Source organism: Bufo bufo, chromosome 2 (genome assembly GCF_905171765.1).
Source record: "Bufo bufo chromosome 2, aBufBuf1.1, whole genome shotgun sequence".
NCBI lineage: Eukaryota > Metazoa > Chordata > Amphibia > Anura > Bufonidae > Bufo > Bufo bufo.
Genome location: NC_053390.1, coordinates 104,766,460 through 104,778,677, shown reverse-complemented (window position 1 = coordinate 104,778,677; position 12,218 = coordinate 104,766,460). Strand labels below are relative to the sequence as shown.

Genomic DNA, 12,218 nt, shown 5'->3' with positions numbered 1-12,218 from the left:
ACCTTGACGCTCAACATACGGACATATATTCACAAAATTTCCCATCTTTCCACAACAAAAACAGACTCCCTTCATGACCAAAGCTCATGCCAGCAGTTCCAGGAGTAGCTCCTCCTAACTGCATAGGCTCGTTACAAGGCGTAACCACAGGTGTCTCTCCACCATAAGTGTCAAAGGAAGCCGCCACATTATTCGACAGTACATCGTCAGGGTGAGGAACCCTAGATCTCTCAGATGTCTATCAAGACGTACAGCAAGGGACATAGCTGCTTCCAATGATTCAGGAGGTCAGCTACCTCCAAAGACAGACACTGCAGCTGTCAACCAGTGCAGACATAGGATCCATAGCTGCACTGATCCAAACAAAATGGCAGTTTTTGGCAGTTGATAATGTCATGAATACAAGGGAGGGGAGGGACACAGAACTAGGCCTCAAGGCTAGGGAGAGGGAAAGGTCACCTCCTAGGAAGCGCCTAAACCTGGCCCTGACTCCTGTCAGTATGTATAGACCCTGAAGGTGGGAAAATACATACACCGTAACCTAGACCCTAGGAGCCCTGAAATGCCCTAAAGGTAGTGGCAGGGAATGAGACTACTGGTTCCTTCCCAGATAACCGAACCAGCGTCTCCCTGAGGCCTAGTAACAACAAGAACAGGGGAACAACCAAATACAAAGAGCAGTACAACTTATGAGCAGGGACACAGGTAAGGTCCACACACCAACTCTTCCAAATCCAAGCAGAAAATATCAACCGCAAGGTATGAAGTGTGAGACCAAACTATGTAGGGAATGCAGTAATGAGCACGGGCTGCACCTGGCAAGAGGTGTGGTCATTACCAAACCACAACACTGAGAATCAAGAGACAACAGACTGTCAGTTAACCTCACGTGCAGTCAGTCTCTCCGATCTTCTAACCTCTGTCACAGAAGGTACCGTGACAACTAGTCCTAGGCCGGGTTCACATATATCGTTCCATTTGTTGTTGTACAGAAACGTTGGAGGGAAACTGATACCAAAACTGATCCCAGATTTTCTATGGGATTATTTATGACATCTGTTTTGACAATGTAAGTCTCCTAGCACCAGACAGAAAAATGTACCCTGCAGCTTTTTTCTGTCCGCTGCTTGCAGACTTTGGACGCCGTGCTGTGGACTAAACTGCACATACTCGTACAATGGTTGTGTTCAACTCTAGCATAAAACAACTGGACGGACACAACTGAGAGATGTGCAACCTCTAACAATCTGACAATAGGAGATATGAACATCATAGATGGGGTTCCTCACTTAGGACACCTTGTGTTAGTCAAGAAGGAGAGCTACTGAGAAAGCGCTGCTCTCATCCTGGCTGATGTGGCCAGGTCATGTATTACACGGTCACCCATGCATTATAACTATTGAACACAAATTAATAGAATATATAAGTTTATGTATTAGGCATGCCTATAAAACAACCATTGCCACCAACGTACTACTTTTGTGCCAACCCTTCATTCTCTGTCAGACTGGCCAAGTTATAGACACATCTATGGCAACCTTAGGATGGTAACCACAAAGTAGGATATACTTATCAGATGGGGAATATAACAGGCGTCATAGGATACGCTGTCAACTAAGCGTAGGTTCACATCACATTTTATGACTCCGTTTGACATATACGTGAGAAGAAAAAAAAGGATACAAAAACCCAGCACACCACGTTCTTTTATTCTGCAAAGTGCAGTAAAAAAATGTATACTTTTTTTTTTTACAATGGAACTCTATGGTGAACGGATGCCACTGTATGGCATCAGTCTGAGGCATCCGTTTAACGCAGTGATGCCCAACCTACGGCCCGCGGGCCAAATGCGGCCCGCGCAGTGACCGGACTTTATCAGCGCAGGGCGCGCTGCGAACGGCACAGGCAGCAAAGCGATGCTGCCTGTGCCTGCAATCTCCCCGCCAAGCCCCGCCTCCTAGCTAATTTATTCACTGCACTTGCCTCTGTGAAATTGAAGAGAAGCGCCGTAATCTCGCACAGGCACACTGGCAGAGGCATCGAAGTGCGCATGCACCGTCTTCCTGGCCTCTGCCAGTGCGCCTGTGCGAGATTACGGCGCTTCTCTTCAATTTCACAGAGGCAAGTGCAGTGAATAAATTAGCTAGGAAGCGGCTCTGGGTGGGGGGGGATATCTGTGGAGGACACTGAAGGGGGGGGATCTGTGGAGGACACTGAAGGGGGGGATCTGTGGAGGACACTGAAGGGGGGATCTGTGGAGGACACTGAAAGGGGGGATCTGTGGAGGACACTGAAGGGGGGGATCTGTGGAGGACACTGAAGGGGGGATCTGTGGACGACACTGAAGGGGGGGATCTGTGGACGACACTGAAGGGGGGGATCTGTGGAGGACACTGAAGGGGGGGGGATCTGTGGAGGACACTGAAGGGGGGGGGGGGTCTGTGGAGGACACTGAAGGGGGGGACCTGTGGAGGACACTGAAGGGGGGGATCTGTGGACGACACTGAAGGGGGGGATCTGTGGACGACACTGAAGGGGGGGATCTGTGGACGACACTGAAGGGGGGGATCTGTGGACGACACTGAAGGGGGGGATCTGTGGACGACACTGAAGGGGGGGGGATCTGTGGACGACACTGAAGGGGGGGATCTGTGGACGACACTGAAGGGGGGGATCTGTGGACGACACTGAAGGGGGGGGTCTGTGGACAACATTGAAGGTGGGGATCTGTGGACAACACTGAAGGGGGGGGATCTGTGGACAACACTGAAGGGGGGGGATCTGTGGACAACACTGAAGGGGGGGATCTGTGGACAACACTGAAGGGGGGGATCTGTGGACAACACTGAAGGGGGGATCTGTGGACAACACTGAAGGGGGGGATCTGTGGACGACACTGAAGGGGGGATCTGTGGACGACACTGAAGGGGGGGATCTGTGGACGACACTGAAGGGGGGGATCTGTGGACGACACTGAAGGGGGGGATCTGTGGACGACACTGAAGGGGGGGATCTGTGGACGACACTGAAGGGGGGGGGGTCTGTGGACGACACTGAAGGGGGGATCTGTGGACAACACTGAAGGTGGGGATCTGTGGACAACACTGAAGGGGGGGGGATCTGTGGACAACACTGAAGGGGGGGATCTGTGGACAACACTGAAGGGGGGGATCTGTGGACAACACTGAAGGGGGGGATCTGTGGACGACACTGAAGGGGGGGGATCTGTGGACGACACTGAAGGGGGGGATCTGTGGACGACACTTAGGGGGGGATCTGTGGACGACACTTAGGGGGGGGGGATCTGTGGACGACACTTGGGGGGATGTTGGGGTGGGAGGTCCTGGAGGGGTGTTTGGGTGGGAGCTCTGGAAGGGGTGGGAGGTCCAATAGGTATGTGGGGGTGGGAGATCCGGGAGGGGGGGCCCATAATTTTTTTTGCTATGGGGGCCAGTCATTTCTAGCTACGCCCCTGATTGTTAAGATTTGGATCTGACTGAAGCCTAAAGACCAGACATCAAGGTAGACCTGCAGAAGAAGGTGACAGCGCAGTGTGTGATCATCACATACTGCACTACATACATTACACACATGTATACATCACATGCCCCCTCACAGTAATAATGCCAAGATATGTGCCCTCTTCACAGACTTAATGCTCACACATGCCCCCTCACAGTAGTTATGCCCAGATATGTGCCCCCTCACAGTAGTTATGCCCAGATATGTGCCCCCTCACAGTAGTTATGCCCAGATATGTGCCCTCTTCACAGTAGTTATGCCCTGATATGTGCCCTCATCACAGTAGTTATGCCCTGATATGTGCCCTCCTCACAGTAGTTATGCCCTGATATGTGCCCCCTCACGGTAGTTATGCCCAGATATGTGCCCCCTCACGGTAGTTATGCCAGATATGTGCCCTCTTCACAGTAGTAATGCTCACTCGTGCCCCCTCACAGTAGTTATGCCCTGATATGTACCCTCCTCACAGCTCACAGTAGTTATACCCTGATATGTGCCCTCCTCACAGTAGTTATACCCTGATATGTGCCCTCCTCACAGTAGTTATGCCCAGATATGTGCCCCCTCACAGTAGTTATGCCAGATATGTGCCCTCTTCACAGTAGTAATGCTCACACGTGCCCCCTCATAGCGTTTGCATTTCTTTCTGGCAAAGCTACCTGTTCCGGCCCGCGAAATTGATACCAAGTCTAGTGTGGCCCTCAGACGAAAAATGGTTGGGCACCACTGGTTTAATGTATACGTTTTTTGTATACATTAATGTGGATTTAATGCAGTTTACAGTATCAGCAAACTGATTGTGATTTGGAGATATCCTTTGAAGAACTGCGGATTTAGTGCCCATGCACACAAACGTATTTTCTTTCTGTGCCCGTTCCGTTTTTTTTTCAGTTTTTTTTACAGACAATATACGGAACCATTCATTTCAATGGGTCCGCAAAAAAAGGGAAGTTACTCTGTGTGCATTCTGTTTCCGTATGTCCGCATGTCCGTTTCGTGAAAAAATAGAACATGTCCTATTATTGTCCGCATAAGGATAGGACTGTTCTGTTAGGGGCCAGCTGTTCCATTCCGCAGAATAAGGAATGCACGCAGACGTCATCCGTATTTTTTGAGGATCCGTGTTTTGCGGACCGCAAAATATATATGGTTATGTTCCATAATACCCTTCCTGCGAGGGACAGAACAAGACCTCACCCCAGGTCCTTTAAGTTCAGTCTTAAGTCAAACTGAACACCATTAAAGGCCCCTCCTTTCTTATTTATAATATATACCCCTGACCCCCTCCATACATCTGCACTCCAAATGCATGGCCAGCCGACCACCTATCATCTACCTTTAGTAGGGTCCACAAGTTTCTCTCCCAGCTCCACCTCCCTCCTCCGGAGAGATGTGCCAGTTGGCTATATGGGTGCCTACCACTCAATAAAAGTAATTGTACCCCGTAGTCTCCAGCATTGTCAGCACCTCGGATCACTTGTATCATGGAGTGAGTTCTACTTGCAAATTTAAACTAGGGAGTGACACGGCTCCATAGGCATCTGCCTACTGTGCCTACCACTGCTGTGGAGTTGGAGTCAGTTTTGAGTGGAATCGGACATGGCGTCAGAGTCGTCAGAAATGGACTAACTCCAACTATATCTTCAAAATGGATATATTAGATATATTATTATTAATATATAATTCATTGAAATGCATATTTACTTACACAGCAACTTAGGACGTTTAGAAATATTGAACATATAAATATTCTATCAATCTAAGTCTCCTATAGTGAGAGGTCTGTCTGAACTCCACAGCTCTCGGGTCTTGAGAACGTTTTAGTTCAGGCTTTCTGAACAATATGTCTCCGTCGTCCTATATTAAACAGTCCATATAATTGCTGTCACAGACAGTCCGCAACGCAGGACAATCACTAGTGGAATGCTGATGCTACTGTTCTCTGTACGCAGCCATTTTGGGCCGGGAAGAGACTGACTGTGTCCCAAAAGTCACTGGTTCCTGTTTTGCATCTCCACTCTTGAGAAACCACCTACAGAAGAATGAGTTAAAGGGGTTGTCTCACTTCAGTAAATGGCATTTATCATGCAGTTGTTACAAGGCACTTCCTAATGTATTGTGATTGTCCATATTGCCTCCTTTGCCGGCTGGAATCATTTTTCCATCACATTATACACTGTCCAGGGGTTATGACCACGCTGCAATCCATCAATGGTGGTCGTGCTTGCACACTATAGAAAAAGCGCCGGCCTCTCTTGTGGCCGGGATCATAGGAGTGCTCCTATTCCTATAGTGTGCAAGCACGACCACCGCTGCTGGATTGAAGGGTGGTCATAACCCCTTTAAACGAGCAGCATGTAATGTGACGGAGAAACACATCAAGCCAGCAAAGGAAGCAATATGGACAATCACAATACATTAGTAAGTGGCTTGTAGTAACTTTCTCTACATGATAAATGCCAAGTGTGCGGAATAGAGAGAAGCCCTTTAATATTAACAGCTCTTTTTACATACTGCACTTGTATAGGTTTCTTACGTTGGGTTGAGTGCCCCTTTAATATTAGTACTTGTCCTGTAACAGTCCCACACTGGAGGCTGCAGTAGACGGTAGGTTACCAGCGGCCGTCCCGTCACGTGTTTAACTCTTTAACGTCAGATTATTCCATCTTAAATATAATGATCTCATTTTCTGCTACAAAACGTGTGCGTTTCATCTCTACACGCGATGAGGACTCCCGCAGCTACCATCAGACATCAGGCCATGTAGATATGTGTCACATTAACACTGAACCTCGAGTGATCGTTAACTAAAGATATAAAACTGAAGCGGCGGACTAGACAATCCGGTCAAAGTACGCCGCCCTCTGCTCCGAGCCTACACACCTTAGTCGTGTCCTGCTGCTTTAATAAGGTGAGCCATTTTATCACTATAGACGGCACATCAATCACTCTTAAGCGTTCTATGTGTTTTTGTGGCAGATGATAAATCTTATGCATTATATCCATTTACTACTATTACTATGCCTTACTGTCACTTTAGTATCCCATGCGCTGATTTACGATGCATTTACATTGCTCAGACCTGTAAACATCTTTCCAATAGAATCCCACCAAGCCTCGGCTATGAATCATTTAGATGTCTAGACTAAAGTACTCAATGTCAAGGTCACCCATTAAAGCCGTGCAATAGATCTCAATGGTAGGTCCACACTTACCCCATTTTGCCCAGATAAGATTTTGCACTGAAGTGATGTAAAGAACTTTTACAGTGTTTCTTCCTGAACCATCAGCACTGCTCCTCAATCAGAATGTATCCGCCGCCTCTTCTAACCCCCGTCACTCATCGGAGGAGCACATCAAGTGTCTGGCTTTTAAATCCAAGGATAATTCCAAAACCCGAAGGAGAAAACAAGTGAAAGGAGCGAGAAGTTTTCTTATGTACTTTACTGTAGTAAAAAATAACAATTGTATATTAAAAAAAGTATATCCAACAGAAGAAGCGCGCATTCATGTGCCTTCTTCTCCCAGAGTCTCGTAGTTTCAGGCGACACTAGGAAGCCAGCCCAATGCTTATTCCGATCATGTCCTTCTCGACAAAGATCCGCTTCCCACGCTGCTCTTCCCACACACACAGACATATATACAGTATGCACCAGTGTGACCAAGAACTGCAGACCGCCCCAGTCTCCTGCCTGTGCGAGAAGCAAAGCGCGTCCTCCTCCGGGGACTCCTCTGCAGGATGGATCCAGTACTGTGTGACACAGGGAGAGCATCAGGAGCACAGCGGATAAGCGGGTGGATGGATATAAGATAGAGAGAGAGATAAATATGTGATAGATAGATATGAGATAGATAGATAGATAGATAGATAGATAGATAATAGATAATAGATAGATAGATAGATAGATAGATAGATAGATAGATATAGATATGAGATAGATAGATAGATAGGTAATAGATAGATAGATAGATAGATAGATAGATAATAGATAGAAGACAGAAAAAGATAGATAGATAGATAGATAGATAGATAGATAGATAGATAGATAGATAGATAGATAATAGATAGATAATAAATAATAGATAGAACAGCAGATAACAGATCCCCTGACACATGGATAGTAGAGGAATACACAGATGACAGTACTCGGTGGCAGCCGCCTTCTCGATACCCGGACAGATAGTCGCTGGGGCGTCCTGGGTTCTGCCCCGGTTCCTTTTATAATAATTAGGATAAATGGCATATTCTGGAGGGGGCCCCTGCAGCAGGAGGGCCCCTGCATCACTCCATGTAACATTATATGGAAGTATCCATGTGGTTTACATTCTGAGGGGGGAATGTTCTTGGGGGATGGGGATTAGGGGGCAGACCACTGGGCATAGGTGACATCTAGTGCCAGGACAGGAGGGTCTGGCTGGGGGCAGAGATGGAGAGGTCGGTGTGCCGGGTACCTACCTGTCCGGGGCCCGAGGTGCTGGATCCTAGCCGAGCAGCAGCGCTGGAGGCTGAGGGATGACAGAATGTGACATTGCAGGGGCTGCAGTCGCTTCTCCTCCGGAGCCGGGCTCTTCAGCACCACGGACAGCGGGCGAGCAGCTCGTGCGCGGCCATCAGCAGGACACGGCAGGCTGCCATCCTTCAGCTGCTGGCACCGGGCATGTCTCTGTAACACACACACACAGTGACAGGAGGAGGAGACAGCGACAGAATAACCCCAGATCGCAAGGACAGCGCCGCCCTCAGCAGCTGATTCAGGCCTGGCACCGCCGACCACAGCCATGCCATGCTGCTGTACCCTCCAGCCCCGCCGGGCGCTGCTGCCACCGCTCACTCATCCTTCCTTTGCCCTTGATTCCATGCCAGCTAACATGCACGAGACGCTGCCCTGGCATTGCCCCCACGTTCTCCTCCTCCTTACCTGACTGCACAGACAGAGCCTATATGGGCGCCTATAGGAAGGGGGGCACACCGGCGGCCACTCACCTCACACTGCAAGGGAAGGCCCCGGATCTGCCGCTGGATGAGCCTCTAGCACACTGTGCACACTCCCCCATCCGTCACAGGAGCGGTATAGCAGGAGGAGGAGGGTGCTGCATTGGGAGACAATCCTATAGGCATATAGGTGGTGCCCAGTGTGCTAGCGTAGCATGGCTAGTGCCCGTGTACACACTATGCGTCTACATGCGGCTAGTGACTAATGTGTATAGGCAGGCAATGCGGCTGTCAGGATAGCGTGTAGCCTGCGGGGGTAGAAGCGTCGCCTATGGCTACAAATACAGGGGGTGCCCGGATCCGCAGCGCCGCATACACACCAGCCAGGGATGATGCCGGTTACCGGGGCTCGGAGGCTGGGGCGGGGGCCTGGCCGGTGCCTTCAGTCCGCTCAGACCTTCTCTCCATCCCTCCGCTCTGGAGACATTTAAATAAGCAACGTCATCCCGTTCTCCCCTCCGCATTGACGTCACTCCCGTGTGGGGGATGACGTCAAAGTGCTCAGCGCAGCCGGAAGCGCTTTCTAAATAAGGGGAGAAAGGAGAGGCAGAGAGAGGGGGAGGGGAGCGGGGGGCGGCCAGGACCCTGAGATAACGCTTCCCTGTACTGCTCACCAAAAATAGACGTGTGAGGAGACGTGATGCGGCTGAATTTTAGTAATAACAGCAACACTGTGTAATCCATCCACCTAAACATCCTCCTCAGCCAGGGCACATGTGTCAGGGTGACGCTCACATCTGTCCATATTACATATCTATCTCTCTAACAGCTATCTATTTATCCCTCTATCTATCCATTGTCTGTATATCTATCTATCTATCTATCTATCTATCTATCTATCTCTTTCTACCTACAGTATCTATCATCTCTTTCTCTCTTTCCTATTATAACTTATTATAATAAGTGACCCATGAGATATAAATCCTGCTGGGCTCCCTGTTCACACTGAGTGTAGCAGGTAATTATGAGCAAAGAAAAAGTGCATAATGTCGCACTGCTCTGATCATAGGAAATGTACATGGAAATACTATATCCAGGCGTATAGTATAGGGAGAGTGTAAGGAGAGGAATAGTATAGGGAGAGTGTAAGGAGAGCAGAGGAAGGGTATAGGGAGAGTATGAGGAGAACAGTGGAAGGGTATAAAGAGAGCATAGGAAGGGTATAAGGAGAGCAGAGGAATGGTATAGGGAGAGTTTAAGGAGAGCAGAGGAAGGGTATAGGGAGAGTATGAGGAGAGCAGAGGAAGGGTATAGGGAGAGTATAAGGAGAACAGAGGAAGGGTAAAGGGAGAGTATAAGGAGATCAGAGGAAGGGTATAGGGAGAGTATGAGGAGAGCAGAGGAAGGGTATAGGGAGAGCATAGGGAGGGTATAAGGAGAGCAGAGGAATGGTATAGGGAGAGTAAAAGGAGAGCAGAGGAAGGGTATAGGGAGAGTATGAGGAGAGCAGAGGAAGGGTATAAGGAGAGCATAGGAAGGGTATAAGGAGAGTAGAGGAATGGTATAGGGAGAGTTTAAGGAGAGCAGAGGAAGGGTATAGGGAGAGTATGAGGAGAGCAGAGGAAGGGTATAGGGAGAGTATAAGGAGAACAGAGGAAGGGTATAGAGAGAGTATAAGGAGAGCAGAGGAAGGGTATAAGGAGAGCAGAGGAAGGGTATAAGGAGAGCATAGGAAGGGTATAAGGAGAGTAGAGGAATGGTATAGGGAGAGTTTAAGGAGAGCAGAGGAAGGGTATAGGGAGAGTATGAGGAAAGCAGAGGAAGGGTATAGGGAGAGTTTAAGGAGAGCAGAGGAAGGGTATAGGGAGAGTATGAGGAGAGCAGAGGAAGGGTATAGGGAGAGTATAAGGAGAACAGAGGAAGGGTATAGGGAGAGCATAAGGAGAACAGAGGAAGGGTATAGGGAGAGTATGAGGAGAGCAGATGAAGGGTATAGGGAGAGCATAGGGAGGGTATAAGGAGAGCAGAGGAATGGTATAGGGAGAGTATAAAGAGAGCAGAGGAAGGGTATAGGGAGAGTATGAGGAGAGCAGAGGAAGGGTATAGGGAGAGTATAAGGAGAACAGAGGAAGGGTAAAGGGAGAGTATGAGGAGAGCAGAGGAAGGGTATAGGGAGAGCATAGGGAGGGTATAAGGAGAGCAGAGGAAGGGTATAGGGAAAGTATAAGGAGAACAGAGGAATGGTATAGGGAGAGTAAAAGGAGAGCAGAGGAAGGGTATAGGGAGAGTATGAGGAGAGCAGAGGAAGGGTATAAGGAGAGCATAGGAAGGGTATAAGGAGAGTAGAGGAATGGTATAGGGAGAGTTTAAGGAGAGCAGAGGAAGGGTATAGGGAGAGTATGAGGAGAGCAGAGGAAGGGTATAGGGAGGGTAAAAGGAGAGCAGAGGAATGGTATAGGGAGAGTAAAAGGAGAGCAGAGGAAGGGTATAGGGAGAGTATGAGGAGAGCAGAGGAAGGGTATAAGGAGAGCATAGGAAGGGTATAAGGAGAGTAGAGGAATGGTATAGGGAGAGTTTAAGGAGAGCAGAGGAAGGGTATAGGGAGAGTATGAGGAGAGCAGAGGAAGGGTATAGGGAGAGTATAAGGAGAACAGAGGAAGGGTATAGGGAGAGTATGAGGAGAGCAGAGGAAGGGTATAAGGAGAGCATAGGAAGGGTATAAGGAGAGCAGAGGAATGGTATAGGGAGAGTTTAAGGAGTGCAGAGGAAGGGTATAGGGAGCGTATGAGGAGAGCAGAGGAAGGGTATAGGGAGAGTATAAGGAGAACAGAGAAAGGGTATAGGGAGAGTATAAGGAGAACAGAGGAAGGGTATAGGGAGAGTATGAGGAGAGCAGAGGAAGGGTATAGGGAGAGCATACGGAGGGTATAAGGAGAGCAGAGGAAGGGTATAGGGAGAGTATGAGGAGAGCAGAGGAAGGGTATAAGGAGAGCATAGGGAGGGAATAAGGAGAGCAGAGGAAGGGTATAGGGAGCGTATAAGGAGAGCAGAGGAAGGGTATAGGGAGAGTATAAGGAGAGCATAGGGAGAGTATAAGGAGAGCAAAGGAATGGTATAGGGAGAGTATAAGGAGAACAGAGGAAGGGTATAGGGGGAGTATGAGGAGAGCAGAGGAAGGGTATAAGGAGAGCATAGGGAAGGTATAAGGAGAGCAGAGGAAGGGTATAGGCAGCGTATAAGGAGAGCAGAGGAAGGGTATAGGGAGAGTATGAGGAGAGCAGAGGAAGGGTATAGGGAGAGTATAAGGAGAACAGAGGAAGGGTATAGGGAGAGTATAAGGAGAACAGAGGAAGGGTATAGGGAGAGTATGAGGAGAGCAGAGGAAGGGTATAGGGAGAGCATAGGGAGGGTATAAGGAGAGCAGAGGATGGGTATAGGGAGAGTATAAGGAGAACAGAGGAAGGGTATAGGTAGAGTATAAGGAGAACAGAGGAAGGGTATAAGGAGAGCATAGGAAGGGTATAAGGAGAGCAGAGGAATGGTATAGGGAGAGTTTAAGGAGAGCAGAGGAAGGGTATAGGGAGAGTATGAGGAGAGCATATGAAGGGTATAGGGAGAGTATAAGGAGAACAGAGGAAGGGTATAGGGAGAGTATAAGGAGAACAGAGGAAGGGTATAGGGAGAGTATGAGGAGAGCAGAGGAAGGGTATAGGGAGAGCATAGGGAGGGTATAAGGAGAGCAGAGGAATGGTATAGGGAGAGT

General features: G+C 48.8%; 1 protein-coding gene across 4 annotated transcripts in view; it reads right to left on the bottom strand.

Annotated features, from left to right (window-relative positions):
• Positions 1-8,966, bottom strand: part of HOMER1 (homer scaffold protein 1) — a 135,581-nt gene extending 126,615 nt beyond the window's left edge. For 2 of the 4 annotated variants that reach the window (XM_040421380.1, XM_040421384.1), the window contains exons 1-3: positions 8,836-8,966; positions 7,979-8,186; positions 6,738-7,273 (exon numbers count right to left, since the gene is read on the bottom strand). In XM_040421380.1, the coding sequence (XP_040277314.1) occupies positions 6,738-6,742 (5 nt within the window). In that variant the 5' untranslated portion in view covers positions 6,743-7,273; positions 7,979-8,186; positions 8,836-8,966. The remainder of the gene's footprint in view (positions 1-6,737; positions 7,274-7,978; positions 8,187-8,835) is intronic. The other 2 variants (XM_040421381.1, XM_040421382.1) reach the window with 2 other exon arrangements.
• Between the last annotated feature and the right edge of the window lie 3,252 nt (positions 8,967-12,218).